This window comes from Babylonia areolata, chromosome 5 (assembly GCF_041734735.1).
Source record: "Babylonia areolata isolate BAREFJ2019XMU chromosome 5, ASM4173473v1, whole genome shotgun sequence".
NCBI classification, from domain to species: domain Eukaryota; kingdom Metazoa; phylum Mollusca; class Gastropoda; order Neogastropoda; family Buccinidae; genus Babylonia; species Babylonia areolata.
This window is the reverse complement of record NC_134880.1, coordinates 41,670,638-41,698,137: the sequence shown is the minus strand read 5'-3', so window position 1 is coordinate 41,698,137 and position 27,500 is coordinate 41,670,638. Positions and strand designations below refer to the sequence as shown.

Sequence of the window (27,500 nt, the reverse complement as noted above, 5' to 3'; positions counted from 1 at the left end):
ACAAGGCCAACACTACACGAAATGAGTGCATTGTTCTTAAAAAGGTCTGTTGGTTTGGAGAATCAACCCTTCCCTCCCTTCCTCCCCCCCTCCCCCCACCCGCCCTCTCTCTCCCTGTCTCTGTCTCTGTCTCTCTCTCTCTCTGTCTCTCTCTCTCCGTCTGTCTCTGTCCCTCTCTCTGTCTCTGTGTCTCTCCCTCTCTCTGTGTCTGTCTCTGTCTCTCTCTGTGTCTCTCTGTGTGTGTGTGTGTGTGTGTGTGTGTGTGTGTGTGTGTGTGTGTGTGTGTGTTCAGTTCATTGTTTCGTTCTTCCTGTTTTATTTTAGTAAAGACGTGTGGGCAACACGTGCACCCAAAATGTACACAGGCCGGTGAATTTACATTAAAATTATTGTGCTCTCTCTCTCTCTCTCTCTCTCTCTCTCTCTCTCTCTCTCTCTCTCTCTCTCTCTCTCTCTCTCTCTCTCTCTTTCTGTGTATGTGTGTGTGTGTGTGTGTGTGTTCCTGTCCTGCCCCCTCTCTCGTTCTCCTCTGTCTCCCATCCCCCACTCTCACCCCCCCCCTCCCCCTCACCATCTCCTCCCTTTTAACCTTTAGCAAATTAAGCGTCGGAGCTTGAGATTTGGTTTTTTTTTGTTTTTTGTCGGATATGCGTACGTGCACATACCCGCGCGCGCGCGTGTGTGTATATATGCATGTGTGTGTGTTTGTTTGTGTGTGTGTTTGTGTGTGTGTGTGTGTGTGTGAGTATATGTGCATGCGTGCGTGCATACCTGTGTGATTTTGTGTGTGTGTGTGTGTGTGTAGGTGGGGGGGGGGAGAGAGAGACAGTGTGTGTGTGTGTGTGTGTGACCACTACAACACCGCATCAATTTTCAATGTTTTATTGTTCTATTTCTTTTTCTTTCTTTTTTTTCTTTCTTTTTTTTTTTAGGATGGTGGAGGGGTAGATAGAAGTGTAGCGTTGATAACATTGTAAGCATGCAAAGTGGTCAAATCAAGCCACTTCGGTTATCGCCCAACTCGCGGCGATGTTGCAAATCCCATCTAATATGTTTTAGCACCATTGAGGAGTGTGACGGGAGGAGGAGGAGGAGGAGGAGGAAGAAGAAGAAGAAGGGGTGCTTGCATGCGTGCGCGTGTGTGTGTGTGCGAGTGTTTGTAACATTTTCCCTTCCTTAATGGCGGCGAACTCGAACAATGCGTAGATAGATGGGATATCTACATGTGTACTGGCGCGTGTGTCTGTGCGTGCGCGCGCGCGCGTGCATTACTTGTTTTGGAATTTCCACTAAAGGCTTTGTGGTCTGTGGTCTCATTTCGTATGGTGTGTGTTTTGCGCGTGCGCGTTTGTGTGCGTGTGTGTGTGTGTGTGTGTGTGTGTCTGTCTGTGTGTGTGTGTGTGTGTGTGTGTCTGTCTGTGTGTTTGTCTGTGTGTGTGTGTGTGTGTGTGTGTGTGCGTGTGTGTGTGTGTGTCTATTTGTGTGTGTCTGTGCGTATGTGTGTGTGCCTGTGTACGTGCGTGTGTGTGTGTGGGGGGGGGGGGGGTGAGTGTGCAGGTGTGTGTGTGTGTGTGTTCGGGCGCATGCGTGCTTATGCGTTCGTTAGTACTGGCGCACGGACGGACGGGCGTGCGTATGTGTGTGTGCGTGCGTGTATATATTGCTTCCTGTCCCTAATGCACAGGTCGGATATCAATGAAAATGAGCGAGCGACACGATTAAAAGGTCTTCGGATTTTCACTTTGCCTGCTCATTTCCTCCCCTAACACTCTTTCTTTCTTTCGGGTTTTTGTTGTTGTTGTTGTTGTTGTTTGTGGTTTTTTCCCTTTCTTTCTTTGGGTTGTTTCACACCTTCTAGCAAGGGTCCGCTTAGGATTTTTTCTGCATGTCTTTGTGTCTGTGTGTCAATCTGTCCTGGTCTGTTACAGAACGAGTTGTAAATCGACAATTCTTTATTGACTCAGCTCACTTGTAGACCACTGATCTGTTTCGTTGTTGTCTCTGTACATGGGTTAGAATTGAAGTAGTTATGTAGCTCTCCTCCTCCTCTTCTTCTTCTTCTTCTTCTTCTTCTTCTTTTCCGTTCGTGGGCTGCAACTCCCAGGTTCACTCGTATGTACACGAGTGGGCTTTTACGTGCATGTCAGTGTTTTACCCCCCGCCATGTAGGCAGCCATACTCCGTTTTCGGGGGTGTGCATGCTGGGCATTTTCTTGTTTCCATAGCCCACCGAACGCTGACATGGATTACAAGATCTTTAACGTGCATGTTTTGTTTTTTTTTTTATCTTCTGTTTGCGTATACACACGAAGGGGGTTCAGGCACAAGCAAGTCTGTACATATGTTGACCCGATTCGAACCCGGGACCCACACGGATTGAAAGTCCAATGCTTTAACCACTCGGCTTTGCGCCCGTCATATGTAGCTTGATTATGGAATTCTGTTCATTTTCTTCTCTTTTTTTTTTTTTTTTTTTTTTTTTTTCAAGCGGTTAGATTATCTCCGGTGGTCTTTTTAACCAGCGCTTATTCATTTTATTCATTATTTTTCATCCGCGAAATATCTATGAATATAAAGATAAATAACAAAGAGATTCTCTCCAGACAATGTATTCCAAAATAATGATGCATAGAAATCTTCACTCCTGTTTTCATCTGTTTATATGTATATGTATTTGTTTCCTTCTTTTTTTTCCTCATGTTGTTCGTTTACTAAATCATCCATTTGCGTGTTTATCTATTTGTTTAACGATTTATTTATTCTTGGTTTTATTCCTTATGTCAGTATCTACTATTCATTTCAGCCAGGAAAGGGCCAGACAATGCAGACATGATTATCATATCCACCATCCCTGTTTGTAAATAACCCCACATGTTTGTTATATCAGCAGTCCCCTTGTAGGACAAATTCCTCTCTCTCTCTCTCTCTCTCTCTCTCTCTCTCTCTCTCTCTCTCTCGTTTTCCACGCCCATTTTATACATATCTATCTGTCTGGTTTCAAAACTGGTTCAGTCCCCCCCGCCCGCCCACACATGAATTTTTTATTCACACACTGATGTTGACAGCCCCAGCATCCAGCCTGCAGTGAAGCCCTAGCTAGCCACTAGCTGTGTCCGCCAATCAGCGATGCTGATCGTTGATTGATTTCTGTTTTCATGCACATCAGTCTGCTATGAGCGGCATGTTTTATTCATCAAAACGATTCATCTGGACTGCTGCTGCTGTTGGGGAAAATGGAGAAAAGAAAAAAAAGGAGAAAAAAAAAGAGAGAGAGAGAGATGGGGGGGGGGGGAGCGACCTGACAGACTGGAGAGGGAGAGAGAGAGAGAGAGAGAGACTCAAGGACTCAAAGAATTCAGTTAGACCACCGGCGTGTGAACATTTGAGATGCACATGCACATCCATGATCGCAAAAAGAAAGGACAATGAGAGAGAGAGAGAGAGAGAGAGAGAACGAACGAACGAACGAACGAACGAACGATTTATTCAATATAAGGCCATTTCCCCATTTGAAGGGGTTAAACAAAAGTAAAGAAAATTTTCTACCTCATATAATGTTATGAATATTGTTAACATACAAATAAGAGAGAGAGAAAGAGAGAGAGAGAGAGAATCAAACGCAAGATGCTCCGACGTTCCTGCAGTCGAGTGCTGAGCAGCTGAAGGGTTTGTGTGAAGGTGTCTATTTGGGGAAGCCACGGGGTTGCGATGGTGCTGATAATTACAGCGCTGGCCGTGTGGTTGATGTCTGGTGGGTCTGCTGTCTTTCTGTCTTCTCTCTGTCTCTGTCTCTCTCTCTCGCTCTCTCTCTGCCCCCCTCACCTCTCTCCCTCTCTCTCTCTCTCTCTGCCCCCCTCACCTCTCTCCCTCTCTCTCTCTCTCTCTCTCTCTCTCTGCCCCCCTCACCTCTCTCCCTCTCTCTCTCTCTCTCTCTGCCCCCCTCACCTCTCTCCCTCTCTCTCTCTCTCTCTCACCTCTCTCTTTCTGTCCCCCTTCTCTCACCTCTCTCTCCCTTTCTTTCTCTCTCTGTTTCTTCGTCGTCTTATCTATTGTATGTTTCTCTGCTCCCCTCTCTCTCTTTCACCTCTCTCTCTCTCTATGTCTCTCTTTCTCTCTCTCTGTGTCTCTCTTCATTGTCTTTTCTATTGCTCTCTCTCTCTCTCTCTCTCTCTCTCTCTGTGCACCCCTCTCTCTCCCCTCTCTCTCTCTCACCTCTGTCTCTCTATCTCAAACACACACATACACATACACGCACACACAAACACGCACGCAGATAGCTACACACACACACACACACACACACACACACACACACACACACACACACACACACACACACACATACTCTGAATGTCAGAGTCTGAAATCGTTTTTACCAAACTCTCGGAAAATTCTTGTGAATGTATTTTTGACAATTTCAAGATGTTATCTGCTATTGCAGAAGGTTTGCTGCATAGTCCACTTGGTCATTTGTTATAGTTGTTGCAGTTGTTTGATGTTAGCGTTTCCTTCTGTGTTACGCCTATGTCTCCCCTTTTAATGTTTATTTTTTCCAATGCTCTGTATCTTTCCCCATCACACACACACACACACACACACACACACACACACACGCGCGCGCGCGCGCGCGCGCACATACGCGTACACACACATACACACACACCATTCTTCATCCTTCAAGTTTTAATTATCCTTTCACTCCTATTAGAGTATGGAGGATTACTGCAAAATAATCTTTTCGTGCCCAGAACAAACATTTCCAAATACACAACAATGTCACATAAAAGTTGAGAAAACACAAATGTCTTTTAACTCCAAAAGTATAGCTAAGCAACATTTGCAAATCTAATCATCTTACTTACAGCTAAAATGACTTTTTTGACTCCTTTGAGCATATTACAAAAATTAAAAACCGATTTTGAAGACAAATATTTTTTAGGAACATATCGATTTCGTAACTGATCATAATTGGGACATTCTATTATAAAATGAAATTCATCACCAATCACAGACATGTTACAAACCTTACAAAGCCGTAACTCTTGTGGTATGCCTTTGTGTCTCCCTGTTTCTATTTCCAGCTTATGATTACTACTTCGAAATCTGAAGAAGCTGGTAACGTAATTATCAGGCATTTGACTTATATATTTTTCTCTACCAAATCCACTTTTGAAATTTCGATAAAACAAACATTTACACACACACACACACACACACACACACACACACACACACACACACACACACACACACACACACACACACACACAAACTTTCAGATCCGCACCAAGCCTTGTTGTGTCGCGAGGCACCGGTCGACCGTTTAGTACAACATGATGACGGAAACTAAACAGTTATGATACGTTATGGTTCCTCATCAAAGCGGTCTGTCAGTTTTCACGCAAACGACCATTACAACACCCTCGAGAGTAATATCAAGCAAGAATATTAAAAGGAAAAAAAAACAAAAAAACCAACGTCGTATCGTATAACCCAATGCAGGAGGAATATGCAAAACATAGAGCAATCAAATGGGAATGTGAAAGACGGTTATACATTTACACGTTAAGAGCCATTCAGACTCCCCCGATTATATCTTTGAGATAATGTATCCTGTCTAAGATGGTTAGGTGACCTGGAAACCACTGTATAATATATATATATATATATATATATATAGATAGATAGATAGATAGATAGATAGATAGATAGATAGATAGATAGATATAGATATACATACATATACATATATATAATTCATGACCCTGGTGCGGCATTATAGGCCTGCTTTTGTATCTCTTTTTTTCTCTTTTTATTATATTATTATTTTTTTATTCATTCAGTTTCTCACAGAGGCGTCACTTAGTTCGGACAAATCCATATACGCTACATCGCACCTAATAAGTGCCTGACCCACGACAGCAAAACCCAGTGCGCTTAGTCAGGCCTTGAGATTTTTTTTTTTTTTTTTTCAATTTAATAGAAATGATAAATAAATGGATAGATAAATGAATGAATAAATAAGTAACGATAATTATAAAAGGTAGGTATATTAGAATAAAGTGCAGTGAAAGGTAAGTAGAAGGTGAAAAATAATAATTATTTCCAATGAACTTACTGGTTTGCTTTCATGCATGTGCATTTTCCTAAAAAAAAAAAAGTGTCATCAAATTTAGGACTTCGTCTGTGTGGAAAATTTCATCGACACCAAGCAGTCAGGTATAAATGTATTGTCACTTAATTGATCATGCACATACATGGTTCGTTTTTATTTCAAAATCGTTTGCAATGATAGAATCTCCAAACTAGCCTACTTTTTTCAAGTGGTTGAAAGTTCGTTATCGACTGATTTTTTTGGTGAAAAAATCTGAAGGATCGAGCTTCTTGTAAAACGACTTTCAATACATGCCAGAGACCAGAGCTGTTCTTGACTTCTTTCACAATACACAATACACAAATTTTATTGTCGATACTTTGGTACAGAGATTTTCTTTTTGGCAGCAGCACATGTCCAACATAAGAAGAAAACAACAAACAAATAAAATGAATAGAAAATAAAAAGATAAATTAAATGGCACCAAATGGAGATAGCTATATACAAATATACAGATAACTGACAAAAAGGCAAAAGACGACACACAGAAAAAGGAGACTTTTTTTCAGTACCTTCATTACTGAAACGGCACGAATTGCAAACAGCTTCAGAAGTTGTGGAGGCTTCGTTGCAAACTTATACCATGAAGATATCAGAGACACTGGTCACATCACAAGTGAGCAGCATATTGGACCGAAGATCCAGTAACCCATGTCAGTGTTCGGTGGGTTCTGGAGACACGAAAATACCCAGCATGCATGAACCACGACAGAGTCATCGGCACGTCGATGTTGGTCGTGTAACGGAAAGAAGAAGAAGAACCATGCGAAGATCTGCTGACATCATATCTGTTAGAAACTACGTTGGTATGGCCATGTAACGTGATCCAACAGCCTTGCTAAATCAGTCCTCTGGTGAACTGTGGAGGGAGGCAGACGAAGGGGAAGACAGAAAAGAAGAAACCAAAACGATGGACTAACAACACTGCAGAATGGACAGGGAAAACATTTTTTTTTTTTAATTTGCAGAGACCCAGGCTTTGACACACAACAGGCAGACCTGGTGGAATCTGCATGGTGAACAGTTGTGTGCGGCCTCCCAGTGACTCTTCACATAGTGAAGGTAGAATAAGAAGAGACTTTGAAGAATACTTGTATAATTTATGTGAAGACCAAACAGGCTTTTTTTTTCTTTTTCTTTTTTCTTTCTTTCTTTTTTTTTTTTTTTTTTTTTTCTCAAAGGTGTGTCTTGAAAATAACGCGAGGCTGGTCTACGTCTTACATAATATAGAGCTATTTAGATTTCGTGGCATCGGCTTGCTTTGTCTAGGCTTTGGAACAGCTGTTAGCTCAGGTTCAGCAGTTGGTAGTTCTCTTTCTGTCGCGCTTAATAACGACCGTTCGCCTGTGCACACCTACACACACAGACATACCAGAGGAGTTTGGCCAATGGAGACAAGTCCAGCAATCGAAATTAATAACAAAACCCAGCGACCTCTCTCTCTCTCTCTCTCTCTCTCTCTCTCTCTCTCTGTCTGTCTCGCCGTTTGTCACTGTTATTGATTCCGTTCCTTCTCTCTGCCCCCACCCCTCATCCCCCCATCACCCAACACCCGCCTCTCACCTTCACTTCCACCCCCCGCCCGGCCCCCTCCCCTTCCTCCCCACCAAAAATTTCTCCCGCCCCACCTTTCCCTCCCCCTCCGCTACACAACCACTACTATTCCCTTAGTTCATACCAGTACGTCGAGAGAACAATTCTCGCATACATGTGGTGGTGGGGGTTGGGGTGGGGAAGAAAGATGCTCTGTCAGCTTACAATGGTCCCATCCCATACCATTGACAAGTGATGAAATCGCGTTGTTCATAACTGTCAGTGCTCCGCTTGCTTTCACCTGTAACAAACTTCTGTGAAGTATGTGGTCCAACGTCGGTATATTGAAAGCTTATTGAAAAATGTGGAGGAAACCTTGTAGGCATACGTTCACACACGTAAGCTGCATGGTGTGTGTGTGTGTGTGTGTGTCTGTGTCTGTGTTCGCGCGCGCGCGCGTGTGTGTGTGTATGTGTGTGTGTGCGCGTGTGTGTGTGTGTGTGTGTGTGTGTGTGTGTGTGTCCGCGCGCGCGGGTGTGTGTGTGTGTGTCCGCGCGCACGGGTGTGTGTGTGTGTGTGTGTGTGTGCGCGCGCGCGTCTGTGGATATGTGTGTGTGTGTGTTTATACGAGTGTGTTTCTCTCTGTCTCTGTCTCTCTGTCTCCCTCAGTCTATCTGTCTCTGTCTCTGTTTCTGTCTCTGTCTCTCTCTCTGTTTGTGTATGTTGATGTGTGTGTGTATGTTGGTTTGGGTGTGTGTGTTTTTTGTTTTTGTTTTGTTGTTGTTGTTGTTTCTTTGTTTCTCTGTTGTTGTTGTTGTGTGTGTGTGTGTGTGTGTTGTGTGTGCGCGCGCGCGTGTGTGTGTGTGTGGAGGTCTGTCGGTTTATCTAGATATGTCTGTCTGTCTGTCTGTCTGTCCACTTTCATCTGAGCGGTCCTCTCCATGAGGGTAATATCGATCAGCGGACCCCGCTTGCTGTCTTCGAAGGATTTAATATTTGTGTTGGTCTGTACCCGTCCACTCCACCCTCCTTCCCTTACCCCCCCCCCCCCCCCCCCCCCCCCCCCCCACCCCTCGAATGCCACCACCCCCACCCCCCTCCCGCACCGCAACCCCTCCCACACACAGACACACACACACACACACACACACACAGAGTCTTCCTTATAGGAGTTGTTTTTCTTTTAACAATGACGAAGGTTTGAGTTTTCTTTCATTCGTTTTCCTGACGGGCACAATAGCCGAGTGGTTAAAGCGTTGGACTTTCAATCTGAGGGTCCTGGGTTCGAATCTCGGTAACGGCGCTTGGTGTGTAAAGGGTGGAGATTTTTCCGATCTCCAAGGTCAACATAATTATGTGCAGACCTGCTAGTGCCTGAATCCCCTTCGTGTGTATACGCAAGCAGAAGATCAAATACGCACGTTAAAGATCCAGTGCAATCCATGTCAGCGTTCGGTGGGTTGTGGAAACAAGAACATACCCAGCATGCACACCCCTGAAAAACGAAGTATGGTTGCCTACATGGCGGGGTAAAAACGGTCATACACGTGAAAGTCCTCTCGTATACATACGAGTGTACGTGGGAGTTGCAACCCACGAACGAAGAAGAAGAAGATTCGTTTTCTTGCTTTGCCCTCTACGATTATCTCTGTGTATCTGTGTGTCTGTCTGTCCCCCCAACAACCCCCACCCCCCCCCGCCCTCCCGCCCCCTCGCTCACTCTCTTTCTTTCTCTCTCTCTCTTTCTCTCTCTCTCTTTCTCTGTGTCCTCTATCGCCATGTGTCTCTGTCGCTATCTCTGTCTGTCTCTCTCTGTCTGCCCGTGTCTCTCTCCCTCTTTCTTTCTCTCCCCGCCCCCCTCTCTCTCTCTCTCTCCCACTCTTCCCCATTCCTTTCTCTCTCTCTCTCTCTCTCTGAAGGAAAGGGGAGTACTCTTTCGTTAAGAAGAGTGTTCTTTCTTCCGAAAAGAGCTTTCTATCATATCTGGCCGTAGTTTTTGTTTTAAGGTCCCGATGTTCATTAAGCGAAATGATAAAGATGGGTTTCAGTTAGGGGTTTTCGGTTGGGGATTATTATGAAAGGTCTTTCATTCAATTCGGCTGGTTCCAATGGTTATATTCGAACTCAGCTTGTTTGTTTTGTTTTGTCTTTTAACATCGGAACCATGCAGTCCATAGAGCGCCATTTAAGCCCATTTATTTGTGCTCTCTTTTTTTTTTATTTCTTTATTTCATACCGGTGCTGCAAGACATGCCTTCTTCGTTGGTTGTCTTTTCCTTCATCCCACCCCACCTCCTTCTTTTTTTCTGTACCAGCTCCCCCCATCCCCCACCCTCCGGCTCTTTCATGCATCGAATTGAGTGTAAGCCAAGTTCTGTGTTGTCGATGGAAAAAAACAACAAAAACAGAGAGAGAGAGAGAGAGAGAGAGAGAGAGATCTCAAAGTTCAAAATAATTATGTAAAATTACCATTATACTGTTGTTGTTGATACCTTAATTCTGATTATGACCCTCTGTTGTTGCATGCTTGACTAATTATGTTAGGATACTGCTGTTGTCGCGCCCCTTAATAGTTCTGTTTATGTTACTACTGTTGTTGTTTCCCAATAAGTCAATGCGATAATGATACTAATCTTACTGCGTCCGTGCTAAGTCTGTTTATCACACTGCTGTTTTTGCATCCCTATTTTCTGTTTATGATACTACTGTTGTTTCGTCCCTAATTCTGATAATGATCCTGATTTAACTGTGTCCCTAACTAATTCTGATCATCATGCTCCCGATATTGTATCCCTAATTGTGATTATGAACCTGCTGTTAATACAAATCTCGCCTAATTCCTGTCATCAGTTGCTGGTGCAGACAGTCATGTACGTGCTTCCGGTTTGGCCATCGCTGTCACTCATGTCATAATACTACATCACTTGAACAGAGGAAAACGTTTTGTCATCATATTGATAGACGAGTGCTGGGCGACTTTCACAGCGTCCACATACGGCGTGGAGAGCACTGGCAGAGAAGAAACTGTGATACCGCTGATGATGAATTTTGTTTAATATCCCGTCACACATACTGGTGGTTGTAGAAGGTAGATTGTGATACTTCTGTCGATGCAGATATAAAGACGACACACTGCCCCTTCTACAAAGGACCGTCTGTATCAGGTCTTTGCTTCAAATATCTCCAACACCACCACCACCACGGCCACACCACCACCACGGCCACACCACCACCACCACCTCCACACCACCACCACCACCTCCACTAAATATTCCCAGCATCATCTCTGAAGACTGATGTTGATGATGATGACATTTATAGTGATATTTCAAGTTGACAGTGGTAATGGGTGCAGGCTATTGGATTTTTAGTTAAATTCAATTGACATATAAGCTCGGTAATTTGGTTTTGTATGTTTGTCCTTCACCTCGATAGTAATGGTTATACTGATTATCAGTCGCTCCACTTACACGTCTTTGCATTCTATCGTCTGTTCCAATTAAGCTTAAAGGGCTGTTAAATGGAGGACCTTCTTCTTATTACCATTAGTAGTAGTAGTAGTATGATTATCATTATTATTGTTACTGTTTTTGTTGTTGTTGTCGTCGCCATCATCATCATCATAAGGAAAACCTACAATGAGACAACAGACTGAAAAAAAAACGATGGGAACTTATTATCTCCTATATGATCTGTGGGGAACCTCTAATAATTTTCATTATGAACGGCTGGCACAGTCACATTATGTTTGCGTTCAGTCTTCAGTCAACACGTTTTGGCGTCAGGTGCATCACGTGTGTGATGTGTCAACTACACTGCACGAGAAGTCGTCGCAGCAGATGAAATAACACAAGATAAAAGAAGGAAAGACCAAAAATGTGTGCAAAATCGACCGTAACCTTATCGAATAAAATTATACCTTTAATGAAATAAAAATATATCTTTATTTGAATCAACAACCACACTCACAAGAACCGACTGAGGCGATTTTCGTAATATATAACTCTTGGGGTGAAAACTAGTAGGTTTCTGAACACTTCAAATTTGACTTAGTGGCACTTTTTTTAAACTTACAAACTGCCTGCGACGTCGGCCTGGTTTATTACCACCCACCCCCGTATATCAGAGGAAAACTTCCGGCTAGATAATATAGGGACAATAAAACTTGCTGCCCCCCCCCCCCCCCCCACCCCCCCCCCCCCCCCCCCCCAACCCCCACCCCTCCCCGCCCCCTCCCAGCGGGAAGGACAAGGGTGCCTGCATAAATCAACCGCTTGGGCCGATGCCGAGATTACATTCCACACGTTCTGAGTACAAATCCCCGGGCGCCATGCAGACCACAACTTAAAATTTAAAAAATGGGCATTTTTCACTGTATGTTGTCATTCGTTGATTCAGTGGGTTATCTGTATGTCAGACAGGTCCCCACCCCCCACTGTCCTGTTAAGGTTATCTGTGTCGGCTATAATCATCTCCCGATCGAGGTGAGTGGCGTCTTTAAAACCCGCAGTTGTTGCCGGGAAGAGACGGTTTCAGTACGGGGTGCCTGCATTCGGCCCAGTTGGCTGGGCAATGACTTCGTATTTCAAAGGTTGTGAGTTCAAATCTAGATCGGAACCTCAAATAAAACTATATTTCCACTTCGCGACGTCATGTGCCGTATTATTTCATTTGGTGGGTGTCAGTGCGCTGTTGGATTTTGGCACTGATCTAAAAATAGGCCCCTGTTTTTGTTTTTTGTTTTTTTTGTTTTTTTTTTGTTGTTGTTTTTCTTGTTTTTTAGATCAGTGGATATAGGTCCTATGCAGCCTTCTGGTTAGTCACATCACGCATTTTAGTTCACAGTTAATCCTTTTGGTATTTCGACCCATCTTGTGTTTCTTCTATGATTGTTACCTTTTACCTGTCCATGGACTTACGCTGATGTCGTTGGGGCACCAGTGAAGACAACTGACGCCACCACTCTCCTCCACCTGTCTCTGCCGGTTCTCCACCGCTCTCTTAATTGGATTCCGCCACTGAGGTTCATTCCTGTCCATTCTTTGATATTCTCTTCCCATCTCTTCCTCCGTCTTCCTCATCTGAGGCCAATTTCTCTGACTGGCCTTTGCAATATGGTACTTTGCAAGTCCTGTTGAGCGGGAAACATATCCGTGCCACTTCATTTCCGTTTCCGTTTCTTGACGACTGTGAGGTCATAATAAGGTCCTGTTTGCTTGTTTGATCTTGCTGCGGACCTCTTCGTTTATCATCACATGATCTGTGCAGTGGATGCATCACTTGTACTGTTGCATCTCATTCCAGTTGCCAGGATCTTTCTTTGTGCATGCCTAGCTTAGAGTGACCAAGTATCGCAGGCATAGAGGAAGACAGGGAGCGCGATAGGTGGGGTACAGAGAGAGAGAGAGAGAGAGAGAGAGTATTATAATTTCTTTTGCTGTGTGATAAATCAATCTGCTATGTACTGTATTATCACTTTCTTGTTTTAATTCAGTTTTGTTTTGTTTTGTTTTTTGTCATTATGTATTCATATATAGGTATATATTATGTCAGACTCGATTGACTGTGATGCGAGAGACTATCTGGTGTGAGTGACGAGCCTTCGCAATGCACACAGTATTTTCGACCCGAGTGTATTGCATTGCATTGTATTCTATTGCATTGCATTGCATTGTATTGATTGTATTGTATTGTACTGCATTGTATTGTGTCGCCCGGTTTCACGCAGATTTATTTCAAGACTTTCAAACTTAAGGATGAAAATAGTGACTCAGTTGCAGCAGGTTTAAGCAAGTCTGTAAGCTCGCCATCAAAATTAATGGTTGTATTTCAGCCGTACGCTGGATTCCGACCTTTTCTTTTCTTTTGTTTCTTTCTTTTAAAAATATTTTATTTATCTTTTATTTTATTGATTGATTTAACTATCAAAAGTAGTAAATTCACGACCTTTATTAATTACAGGTTCTCCTTAATCATTTCTCTTTTCATTCAGTGAAAGGATTCAATGTTTGATTTAACTCAGTATCTCACCTCAGTGAGGCAGTTCGATTCACGGCCTTCATGAAGGTGAAGGTTCTTCATGTCTCTTATCACTGACAAACTCCAGTTCAACATTTTCAATATCAGTCGTCAGTACATTTTCACACCGCTTGACATTTCTTATCACACTGACACTGACATGACACACTGATGACACGGCGGACACACACGCACGGACCACTGTTCTGTGTGTGCACGCGCGTGCGCGCGCCAGCCGGGCATGTATGTGTGTGTGTGTGTGTGTGTGTGTGTGTGTGTGTGTGTGTGTGTGTGTGTGTGTGTGTGCGTGTGTGTGCGTGTCACGGTGTGTGAATGCCGTGTGTGTGCTGTACATGCGTGTGTGAAGGCATGACATCCGCCGGGGCTGTCACGTGTTTGTCCGTCAGTGCCGGGTGAGTGACAATGCGAATGTCAGCCGACGATCGACTGACGGAGGCACGCGGTGTGTGTCAGTGTGTGTGTGTGTGTGTGTGTGTGTGTGTGTGTGTGTGTGTCGCGGCGCGCGCGCGCGGCGTGTGTGTATGTGTGTGTGAGAGGGAGAGTGGGTAGGCCTTCTCTCTCTCTCTCTCTCTCTCTCTCTCTCTCTCTCTCTCTCTCCGGCTCTTGTGTTTGTTTCTTTTCTTCTTCTTCTTTTTTTCCACATTCTTGAAATAGACATGGCCGGCATACCTTGAAGTTCAAGTTGACTCCGTCAGTGATTCATATATCTTATGTTTCTGGACTAAAAGTATACCTATATAACTGTCAGTGAACTTCTCAACTCCCTTTTTACATGTCAACATTTCCAGGGTTTAAAAAAAAACGACGTTCCTTCCTCCCACCCACACCCTTCACCCTCCTTCCCCACCCCCCAAAAATTATTAAACTCTGTCGAACACTCCAGTTTTAAGTCGAACACTATGGTCAGTGTATCTTATCATCGATGTTGCTTTGCCCATGTGCGCGTTCTTGGATTTTAAGCGCAAAGCGAGTACAAAGAAAAAAGTTTTTATCTTGAACGATTTAATCCGCAGTCCCAGTCCAGTCATGATGCGTGTGTGAAGTGACAAGTGTACTCCCGACTTGCACTCAATTTGCATGTTCCAAGAGCCAACGGGTGAATGGAAGGAAGGCTTCATTAATATTGATAAGGCGAGTGGACCGACGTCACACAAAATGGCTGCCGGAGCTGGCTGTGAACGATTGCCGTTTCCGAGTGCCACTGTTTCATCAGTAACCACAGAAGCTTTCAGCATGTGAATCACTCGCCGCGTAGTAGTGCTGCAGCGATGCCACTGCCGATTCGTTTTGGAGTACCGACGCAAGAGTGAATTATGTCTTTACTGTGTGTTTGTGGTGAGTGATTTTTAAAGGATGTGGAAGGATTATGATTGTCGTCTGCTTTTCATCGCTCTGTGACAGAATCTCAGCCGAGCTTTGTGGCTCGTAAAAATTCTGGGGATTTTCTTTTGAAGATATCAGTCTGTCTCTTGTAAATTCTTTGGATATTTTGACCACACTCTTCATAATTTTTGGTGTAATTAGTACCCATGCTTTTCTGCCTCAGCTAATGAATGTTTGTTTTCTTTTGCAGTGAAAAAAGCGCGACTGGCCGGCCCTCCAGGTAAGCATTGTTTCAATCTTTGATCATTTTATGTGACTCTATAGATCTGCTATTTCAAAGACTCCCTTTCACCTCAGAGATATTGATGTTCGTTTTCTTTCTGTATCTGCATTTTCCTGTCCTCCGTCCCTGAAATCAAGGCCATTGCACATGTACACACATTGTCAAAGATTCCAGAACAGGAGGCGAGTAGTAGCTGAATATCAGTGCCTGTGGTCTTCTGTTTCGCCATTGATCAATAACAGCTCGCACAGCAGACGAAGAATCCACACAGCTGACTCGCAGTCCCTTCGGTCGCCCGATCCTTTCCCCTCTCGATGATTCTTTCTCTCTGTTACTCGGTCTGTCTCAGTATGTTTCAATGTCTGTCTGTCTTTGACAGTGTGTCCGTCAAACTGTCCCCCTTTCTTTCTCACAGTTATATTTCCCCAAGCCCCTGTGGTGGTGTGTATGTGTGTGGTATGTGTGTGTGTGTGTGGGGGGGGGGGGGGGGGGGGGGGGGGGGGGGGGGGGGGGGGGGGGGGGGAGTGGGGGGAGGGGCAGTGAGGAAAGAGAGAGGGAGGTCAGTCATGCTGATATACTTAGATAAGAGAGTAAGTCATTGAATTATATAAATTCTGTGTTTTTCAGAATCTTATTTGTTTCATTTGTTTAACTCATCAGTATGTCATTGTAGAGGTCCTTCTTCTGAGAACTTCCATTACAACTATGATTTACTTTATTGTTATTGATTATATTAATTTGCTCTGTGTTTTGGGGGAGAGGGTAGTGTGTTTGTGTGTGTGTGTGTGAGTAAATGGGTGCATGAGAGAGAGAGAGAGAGAGAGAAGCTGTGTCATATTGTCCACTATCTAGAATAAACAGATACTTGCAATTTTTTTTCTTTCCAATTAATTGTTCAACAGGTATATATCAGCATATGCTGGTCTGATAACAAAATATGTGACTCATGTGAGAAAGTTATTGTGTCCAGTCTGCCACAATCCAGTACATGTGTTAATTTATTCACCAGGGATGATTCATCATTTATAATTTCTTTTTCTTTTTTTAAAAACTCTTGGGCTGATTGTTTGAATAATTAATATAGGATCTGTATTTTATTTTAGCTCTTAATTATTTCTCTTCAAAATGAATATAAGTTATACATTGTTTTGTTGTTGGTGTTTTTAAAAATTGTTTTTAGCCCTTTTTTTTTAACAGCATTTTCCATTGTTCATTAATCATACCATCTCACTTGAAACTGACATAATAAACCAAGGTACTGTGTGCAGCATGATTTCTTAGAATCACCCATAGAAACAAAAGAATTGTGTTCGACAAAATTCTTACTAAAACCATTTTGATTATAAAACTTGGGAAGGGTGGGGGGGAGAAAGGTGACATTGCACTGTGATGACAAACTCTCCCTGGGGAGAGCAGCAAGAATTTCACACAGAGAATACAAAAAAAGTATCAAAACAGTGAAGTAACACCAGTATTGTTCTTCTTTCTCTTGGGTAGTTTAGTAATTGTACCAGCTGTCACCTTATTAGGGTTTTGCAGGTGTCTCACAACAATAAATTATCCGCTTAGACTATTGATTAGTATCATGGATGAATAATGTTACATGGTGATGGTCATTGCTCACAATACACAGAGTGCTTTTAATACACCTATTGACCTAGATAGACAATTTGAAATACTGACAGAAAAATATTTTTTAAACTAGAAGACAGTTCCATCTGTTTTCCTTGTCAGTCATTTCTAATTGTCATACTCATACATGTCACAGCAAATAGAAATCCACAATAAAAAATCAAAATTCTGGAATTTAATTTCTGCATCTTTGACCGCTAGAGTTGCCCTGGCATTATGAAGATGATCCTGGACTGAGCTAGAAATCCAAGATTTTATTCTATTTATTTCTAATCTTTCTTTCATAAAAACATTGGTTATGGTTATCAGAATCTGCCCAACTACACACTTATGACATGATTTAGAATCGATGATTCATTATTTTATAGTCTCAACAGATAATGTATATATAGGGATCGAAGTTACTCCCTATATTTTGCAGAAATCAACAAAACGAAGATAGGTGCAGCTTTTAAGCAAAATTACCTTCCTCAAACAAACAGACAAGGACAATGAATTTCCATGAGTAATGATACAGATAATGTACTTTAGTTCAACTTTTTGTGTTAAATCCATATAAAAAATTCAGAACAAGAAATATGTATATTACTATATATAAACAGAATCAAGTGGTGTGCATTTCAAATTCAGTGCTTACATTTTTTAATACATTTTTATATGGAGAAATGTGGAAATGCAACAAAGGTAGATGACATTTGTGTTCTCTAGGTTATTTTTTTTAACATTATAAGACTAAGGTCTTTTTTTTTTCCTTTTTTTTTTCTTTCTTTTTCTTTTTTTGATGGCAAAACTTTTACATTCGCCAGCTAAAGGCAGGGACTGGCTCTGTGTGGGGTGGTTAAACAGAACATCCTGACCATGAACCTGCTTTCTGTGTTCAGTCAGCCAGAGCAAATTCCTCGTGTCAACATTTCATGCGAGAATCGACACACCCATGCTGTTGTAAACAAAAGTGTTGTACATAGACAAATGCAGCTGTCACATTTCAGTGGCATTGTTAGGTTGTTAGCAATACATGAAAGGCATTCTGTGTATTGAACAGGATACATCATGACAAAACAGTGTATCCATGTGTCTTTATTCACCTCAGATTTAATTTTATCTGCCCTGCATTTTTTTTTTTTTTTTTTTTTTTTTTTTTTTTTTTTTTTCTCTCAAGGCCTGACTAAGTGCATTGGGTTACGCTGCTGGTCAGGCATCACTTGGCAGATGTGGTGTAGCGTATATGGATTTGTCGGAATGCAGTGACACCTCCTTGAGCTACCGATACTGATACGGATACTACAGTCACATGCATAATATAGGCATGAAAAAGGATTCTTATCACTTTATCAGGAAGATATTTATACGCACAGACGCACACACATATTCACACATGCGCATACTCACCCACTGACCATTGCAGTCTCTGATTTCAACAAGCAAATTTTGTAGCTTTTAGTTTACAACTATAGGGTGCCTTAGATTGATCAATATTCTCCCATATACTCATCCACTGTGGGGGAGGGTTCTTCCTGTTTTGGATTTATATGATATTCCCAAGAAATTATGCACAAGAAATTTCCTCTTTTCTATCACTTTTTTGTGTACTGTTTTTTTGTGAGGTCTTTGTTGTTGTTGTTTTTCTTTCTTTTTTTTTCAGTTTGTGACATATCCTTTTCTTATTTTCTGTCTTACCAGTCATTACTTTAGCGTCAGTTTCCAGAAAATCTTATGAATACATTCTGATTCTTTGTCTATTTCTGAACTAATTATGCGCCTGTTGTTGTTTTTTATTTGTTTTTGTGCCCAGGAACTACAGCTGCCAGTTGGCAGGTCTTATAGCCAGTTTTGATACATGTATTTTGGACACATGTATTGTAGCATGTTTTCCATTTATGATTATATGATTGCATAGTAAATTGAGTTAAGAACTTTGTTGAAATTGTATACTGTGATCTTTACAGTTACAGAATACTTTACCTGAAAAGGGGAACTTCTTTTGTGTTGTAAAACACATAAACAATACTCATTTGTTTTTATAGAATAGTCTTTTTCTTTTTACACATTTGACAGGATTTTTATGGTTTGACACAGTTATGTTTTTGTGGGGTTTTATTGTGTTTACTGCCCTGTCATGGCCCCGTGGCAGCCGTGGACTATATACATATTTGAAACAATAAACAAAACAAAGGGGTAATAAATCTTTCTTGCAGGGCATATGTTTCATACATCTGCATGTGGATGGGATCTTGTGCATGCTCACACCCACACCCACACATGCTTGCAACTACATGCACACATACAAGCATACACACAGGTCATTTGTCTGACAGCAGGCATACAGACACACATGCCTGTTTGCATACAATAGTGTGTGCATTTATGATATATAGGTCATGGTATCTGCTTCTGTGTTTATGGACAGCAAGTCCCATGTTCACTCATATGAACGAGTGAGTTTGATTCATGTAGTCATTCAGTTCTGATGTATGGGAATGAAGGTGTGTGTGTGTGTATGTGTGTGTGTGTGTGTGTGTGTGTGAGAGAGAGAGAGAGAGAGAGAACAAGGGAAGGGATGGTGGGTGGATGAGCAGATACATGTATACATATGTACATGTTAATCTGACAGTATAATGTTTATGATGATGATGATACTTGATAGTATGGAGGCAGTTATAGACAGATGGAGGGAATTATTAATTGAAGTTTGATTCTATATATCTAGATACAAATGCCATCGGGGTTTAATTTAATGCTTGATAATTTGGACGAACACAAATTGAGAAAGACAGAGAGACTCCAAGAGACTGGGGATTTGACTGTTGACATTATGACTTATTCATTCTTTGAAATAAGAGTAGACCATTGTACATAACATCATTTGAAGAAAATTCTGAATCCAGATGTTTGAAGCGAAGCATCTCTCTCTCTCTCTCTCTCTCTCTCTCTCTCTCTCTCTCTCTCTCTCACTCTCACACACACACACACACACACACACACACACACACACACACACACAGTGACAAACACACACACCTGCACACAATTTTAATGGCCCTTTTGGTTTTGTTTGAAACCATCAGCTCATCTAGTAAATCAATATTCCTAGCTGAAGAAACATGAATAGAATGATCAGTATTACCATTTCTATTTCATTATTATTAACATCATTATTTCACTTTTATTGGATTATTTCAAGGCATTATATGTTAACCAGTTTTGTTTTTGCAAGTTTTATTAAATAAATCAGTATGACAAAATATTGTGGTCATGCTTTAAGCTCACACACACACACACACACACACACACACACACACACACACACACACACACACACACACACACACAGAGAAAAACAAACAAACAGAGAACAAGTCTTGCTCATGATTGAAATGGCAATCTTCATAGCTTGATCATTGATGGTTTGATGTCCAAGACGAAGTCAGTGTCATTCATTTTTCTTCTGTTGTTTATACACTGCCCATTACTGTGTTGTTAAACACCATATAGTCTTCACAAGTTGTGCATTTTAAAATTATGAATGTAAGTGCAAAAACAAACAAAAACATGAAAAGAAGCAAGTACTGGCCCCATCAAGGTCAGGACATTCACTCACCACCATCCCAGTGCACTCTCTCTCTCTCCCTCCCTTTCTCCCTTTCTCACATGCCATTTGAGTAATTCACTCACTCAGTCATGCATAGAGCAAAATGAACAAACAGTTCCCATATATATACAAGTTTGATCCAGTTGATAAATTATAATGCTCCAGGTTGAGCCTGCACATACATGGTTATGTTACTGAAAATTACCTCAGTTGATTTTTATGCCCAAGTGTTATAGTGTTCACATTTTAGAGACTTTGAAGATTTTTTTTTTAAATAAAAGAAAAAGTAAAATGAGCAACATAAACTGAACACATTTAAATTTAAGTTGGGAACATAGGAATTGGTAAGAAGTGAACACATTTAATTTGGGAACATAGGAATTGACACCTCAGAAATAGTAGTATTGGAGGATCATCCCTGTGGCTACCCCCAAAGCAGACCACCTTAATTACTGGGGTTGGAGGGATGGTGAGATAGTGGCATGGTAAAGGTCCAGGCATGAATGATCAGTCAGCTCCAAAACTGCAGAAAACACTCCCCACACCAGCCTTCACAGGAATTGGCCAGATGTAAGTAAATATTCCTAGGCAGTTTGAGAGAGGGGGGAAAAGATATCGAGGAGGAGGAGCAGCATCACCAGCAGCATAAGAGGGAGACCAAGACCTTACACCCAGTTTCTATCGTCACTTAATCTCGGTTTCGAGTTAACTTTTTAACTCCACAAACAGTGAATAACATTCTTAGAGTCTGTTACTCAGATCATACATCGCTTTGAAATTTCCATTTGCGATTCAGTTCCTTAATTAATTGGGAAACGGGCGCCCTAACCGAGTGGTTTAAGCGTTGGACTTTCAGTCTGAGGGTCCCGGGTTCAAATCTATGTAACGGCGCCTGGTGGGCAAAGGGTGGAGATTTTTCCGATCTCCGAGGTCAGCATGTGTGCAGACCTGCTTGTGCCTGAACCCCCTTCGTATGTATACGCAAGCAGAAGATCAAACACGCACGTTAAAGATCCTGTAATCCATGTCAGCATTTGGTGGGTCATGGAAACAAGGCTGTACCCAGCATGCACCCCCCAAAAGACGGAGTATGGCTGCCTACATGGCGGGGTAAAAACGGCCATACACGTAAAAGCCCACCATTGTAATGTACGAGTGAATGTGGGGGTTGCAGCCCACGAACGAAGAAGAAGAGCTTTCGTCATGGGGGGAAAAAAGTGGGGAAAAAAGAGAGAAAATTCAGCACTCACCCTTGCATTGGGAACCATGTTGTCACACGTCACATTCCCTTTGACCTGTGGGTTAATGGATTGTTTTCCTTGGAAAGTGGGTTATGACATGGATGGCAGCATGTAGTTCGTGTGGGCTTTTTGTAAAACGACGGATGAAACGACTGTGCTGTGTTTATTTAAATGGCAGGCAGGGTCGGATGAAAACGATCACCGAGGACTGACATAACAAACAGCAGACCTCATTCCTCCTGAAAGAAAGGGACCCTGGAGACGATCGAGGATGGGTATTTTCAGTTATTCTTTGGCGAAATTAGCACGAATATTTGCTCGATCGTGTGTGTATGCTCGCGCGCGCACACACACACACACACACACACACACACACACACACACACACACACACACACACACACACACAACACAACACAACACAACACACACACACACACACACACGTACGCGCATTTGTTACAGAAAACACATTAATTTATCGCTTCTTCTTAGTTTCTCAAGTTTTTCAGATGTTTTATTGCTTTTGTTTTCGTGGCTTCATAAAGTTGATTTATGTGGACATTGTTCATACTTGCGTCGACTTTCGATGGTTGAGAATCGATCGAAGACTGACATGCGTTGTCACTGGAAACAAACAAACTTTTTGTGTTCTAAAGTTTGAATAATACTAACAGAATATGTGGTGAAATTTGACAAATTAACGGTTCACAAGCGGTTTTGGCAACATGAGATCGAGTTTATGATCATAATTATTGCCTCCTGACTTTTTTCTTTTACTGTGTTGGGAATGGTGATCTCTGTGCTTGGTTCCTTCATTTCCCCCTATACGTAATGTTCCTTAGTTCTTTTTCTAATACTTTTCTCTGTCCTGTCCTCTTGATCCATCCACTGCTCATCTGTGGACATACCCAAGGCGAAAGCATTATACAAATTTATCGTCTGCTTTTTTTTCTTTTCTTTTTTTCTTTTTTTAATAATGTGAAACTTGTCACATTATAAACCAAATAAACAACGGAGAGCGAATCCCGTAGAGGCCGTTTTGCACGTGCGCATGAAACTGATACGTTAATGTAGACTTCTCACATAGCGATTGCAGCGTGCATGGTTCACATGTACAAGGCACAGTGGCAGAACAACTCGCATCGTAAAGCTGGACGACACAGAAACTGGATGGACAGGAGGCATGCTCCCGTTTTTTTCCGCTGTAGCCCTACATGGAACCAGTTTTAATCTGTCAGTGTTTCTGTTTCTGTTTCCCTCTCTCTGTCTCTGTCTCTCTCTCTTTCTCTCTCTCTTGGTGTCCACCTGCATGGCTTTGTTAGTTGAGCGTGGCCGGCGTGGCAGTTAAACGTTAACGATGAGTTGGAATCGCCACCCGGATGCGAAAAATCAATATTAGCATTCTTGTTCCGGCACTACCCATTTGTAAGTGTGGTTGTATTCAGGATGTCAGTGTTAGTACAGTGTACATAATATATGGGTAACCTTCCTGCGCGAACAAAAACTCGCATCAACCGAGTGACGCGAACTATGAGGTTAGAGACCGATGCCCAGACGAAGTATTAGACGAACTGATTAGCCCAGCACACACAGGCAAACCCATGATTCTGAGGAGGCTCCCTTTCACTGGGGTAGAACTGGAGATGTCCAGGTTGTGTGACCCCTACACCACGGACACTGTTTATAAGTTCGTGCCCCTCACTGGCGCTGCGATGTTGCTGAAATCTCCCATTATGGCCTTGCACAAAAACATGTACAATTGTTCAGTGATCTGCGGCAAGAATATATTTATTCCAACCTCGCATACAATATACTCAAGTCTAGAATTGATCATACAGGACGACGAAAATATTCTTTTCTCCGTTTTATTTGCCACTCCGTTAAACGTCGCTCAACTTTACTATGAGCTGGTGTAGACCTGATGCCCTAAAACTCTTTGCTGACACTGACTTAGTGCCCATTATTCCCTCTGCATGGCATGTTGTGCAGCAATGAAGAACCGCCACTCTTGTCATTTTTTAACCATTGTCTGAAAGAACTCCGGACCCTGAAGCTGAAGCATCAAACACTGCCACGTTCATGACAGTACTCGTTAAAATGTTGTCACTAAATCGAAGCTGCCTGTCCTTGTCTGTCTCTGTCTCACTCTGTCTCTGTCTGTCTGTCTGTCTCTCTCTCTGTCTGTCTCTCTGTCTCTGTCTCTCTCTCTCTCTCTGCCCATCAGATCGACGCTGCGCTGTCCTTATACATGTACTGAGTTTAACTCACTCAGTACGGCCAGTCCTCTCTTCTCCTCTACACAGACCCCTCGGTCCAGTGGGTGTCTGAATGACCGAACCTTTAGCTTCCGTCGTCAGAATTGTGGTATTCTTTGTCAACATTCACCTCTTCAGTATAAGAGCCTTCTGCTTGCAATATTTTGATGATGGTAACTGGGGTGAAACGCTGTTAACGTCGTCTCTTTCGCCGCTCCTATGGAGAGAGTTAACCATGTTTATATTCATGTGTTTGTGTGTCTCTAAAACAACGGCAGATATGTAAGTCGGTCAGAACGCTAATATCTCCACCGTTGGAAAATAAAGATTCGTTCATTCATTCTCTCTCTCTCTCTCTCTCTCTCTCTCTCTCTCTCTCTCTCTCTCTCTCTCTCTCTCTCTCTCTCTCTCTGTGCGTGTGTGGTAGAGTTAATTGTTCATCACATCATGATACCAGCAATATAATCTCGTCTGCATATAGTTGAAAGGAGCACAGCTGCCTGAGACGGTAGAGCACAGTAATTTAATAAGTTAGACACGCTTGTGTAAGCCCTTCTGGACAAATGGACCGTGCAAGAAGTCCACTGGGCCGACTCGATCTTATCCACATAATTAATATTTCTCTGAGGGTGTTGGTTTACTCAAGAAGCCATATGAAAGCAACTATGTTAGCCCAGATTCTCTTTCCCAGCAAGAGGTAATAGCGTTTAAGAAAGATGCGGTTAATGACTATCCATATATCTTTCGTTCAATCTCCTCGCCCCCATCTCCGTGTCCGTTCCTGTGTAGCTTTCTTATTTTGGTTTTGTATGAGCATAAATGTCTACATTTTATATAGATTTATACATTGTATGCCTGTGTTTTTTAATACCAATAGTCAGTACATTCCCAGAACGTCACATTTTCTTGAAAACGGCCCGCCCCCTCCTCCCCTGCAAGACCTGAGCAGCGCATTTGGTTTATGCGCAGGTCAGTTTTTTTCGGTTTTTTTTTTTATTACTTTTTTTTTTTTTTATCAAGTCGCTTTGTTGAAAATCTTGAACTGACGAAAAACCAGGCTGTGTTGATGTCTTCGCCAGCATAGCCACTCCCAGCCGCTGTACCCAGTATGGTGTGACATCGGTATCAATTGCACTTTGCCTTTCTGGTGGCAGCCAGAGTATGGCATTGATCAATCGAAGCTAGGTACCGTGGAACTGCTGTGCTCATTGTGGCAGCTATGTACGCAGTTTGGCACACTTCTTTGGGTTCAAATCGAAGATGACGTACCATGTCCTATATCTGGCTCTCAGTCTCAGTCTCAGTCTGTCTTTCCCTGCCACTCTGTCTCTGCCTGTCTGTCTGCCCTCCCCCTCTTTCTGTGTCCACATGTCTGTCTGCACTGCGCCTCTTCCTGTTTCAACCTGTCCGTCTGCCCTCCTCTTTCTGTGTCCACCTGTCTGTCTGCCCTCCCCCTCTTTCTGTGTCCACCTGTCTGTCTGCCCTCCCCCTCTTCCTGTGTCCACCTGTCTTCTGCCCTCTTCTTTCTGTGTCCACCTGTCTGTCTGCCCTCCCCCTCTTCCTGTGTCCACCTGTCTTCTGCCCTCTTCTTTCTGTGTCCACCTGTCTGTCTGCCTTAACCCTCTTCCTGTGTCCACCTGTCTCTCTGCCCTTGTCTTTCTGTGTCCACCTGTTTGTCTGCCCTCCCCCTCTTCCTGTGTCCACCTGTCTGCCCTCCCCCTCTTTCTGTGTCCACATGTCTATCTGCCCTCCCCTCTTCCAGTGTGCACCTGTCTGCCCTCCTCTTCCTGTGTCCACCTGTCTGCCCTCCCCCTCTTTCTGTGTCCACATGTCTATCTGCCCTCCCCTCTTCCAGTGTGCACCTGTCTGCCCTCCTCTTCCTGTGTCCACCTGTCTGCCCTCCCCCTCTTTCTGTGTCCACATGTCTATCTGCCCTCCCCTCTTCCAGTGTGCACCTGTCTGCCCTCCTCTTCCTGTGTCCACCTGTCTGCCCTCCCCCTCTTTCTGTGTCCACATGTCTTTCTGCCCTCCCCCTCTTTCTGTGTCCACCTCTCTGCCATCCTACCTCTTGCTGCATGTGCCTTTCTGCTTTTCACCCTTCTGTGATAATCTGTCTGCCTGTCTGTTTTCCACTGTCTTCCTGTGTCTGTTTGTCTGGTCTCTCCCCTCTTCCTGTATCATATGTGTCTTCCTGCCACCCCCACACCCTGTCCCTGTGTCATCTATGTCTGTTTGTCTGTCTGCCTCAACCCCTCTCCATTACTGTATCACCTGTGTCTGCTTGTCTGCCTCAACCCCTCAGCATCCCTGTGTCATCTATATTATCTGCTTGTCTGTCTGCCTCAACCCCTCAGCATCCCTGTGTCATCTATATTATCTGCTTGTCTGTCTGCCTCAACCCCTCAGCATCCCTGTGTCGTCTGTGCTTGTTTGTCTGTCTGCCTCAACCCTTCTCCATCCCGGTGTCACCTGTGTCCTCTTGTCCGTCTGCATCAGCCCCTCTCCATCCCGGTGTCATCTGTGTCCTCTTGTCTGTCTGCCTCAGCCCCTCTCCATCCCGGTGTCATCTGTGTCCTCTTGTCTGTCTGCCTCAGCCCCTCTCCATCCCGGTGTCATCTGTGTCCTCTTGTCTGTCTGCCTCAACCCCTCTCCATCCCGGTATCATCTGTGCTTGTTTGTCTGTCTGCCTCAGCCCCTCTCCACCCCGGTGTCATCTGTGTCCTCTTGTCTGTCTGCCTCAGCCCCTCTCCATCCCGGTGTTATCCTCTTGGTTGTCTGCCTCAACCCCTCTCCATCCCGATGTCATCTGTGTCCTCTTGTCCATCTCTGTGTCATTTGTGCTTGCTCGTCTGTCTGCCGTTACCCATCTCTTTCCCTTTGTCATCTCTGTTTCTCTGTCCGCACCTCCCCTCTTTCTCCATCTGTCATCTCTGTGCACCCCCACCCCCACCACCTTCTGCCTCCCCCCCACCCCACCCCCCACCTCCCTTTCCCCCTCCCCTGTCTACCTTCCTGTGTCTCATCTATGTCTGCTTCTCCCCTTTCTCGTTTCCTCCTACATTCAGCTAACGCCACCCCCACCCCCACCCCCGTACCCCCCAGACCCCCCCCCCAGTCCCCCCCCCCCAAGACCCCCTCCCCCCCCCCCCTTTACGCTACTCGATCTCTCCTCCCCCTCCACTTCATCCTATATATATATATGATCAATGTCTTTCCCGCCCATACATACACGTTCTCGCGCGCGGCCTCCACACGCAACATATAAAAATCAATAATGAAGCACCTGAAAAGGGCGGGAAAGGAGGGAGGTTAAAAAAAATCTGGAACCACCAGGAACGACAGCGAATCCATGAATGAATGAAATGCCACCCCGGGCCAGCAATGCTGAAGCGTGATTGGACGGATGCATGGCGGAGCAGGCATCAATAATCGATCTTTTTTTTCTTTT

General features: G+C 43.4%; 1 protein-coding gene across 1 annotated transcript in view; it reads left to right on the top strand.

Moving 5' to 3' along the window:
• The window catches only part of LOC143282074 (protein unc-13 homolog B-like), a 269,862-nt gene that overhangs the window by 120,704 nt on the left and 121,658 nt on the right, over window positions 1-27,500 (top strand). Inside the window, 1 exon segment of the mRNA XM_076587535.1 lies at window positions 15,300-15,329. Coding sequence (XP_076443650.1) covers window positions 15,300-15,329 — 30 coding nt within the window.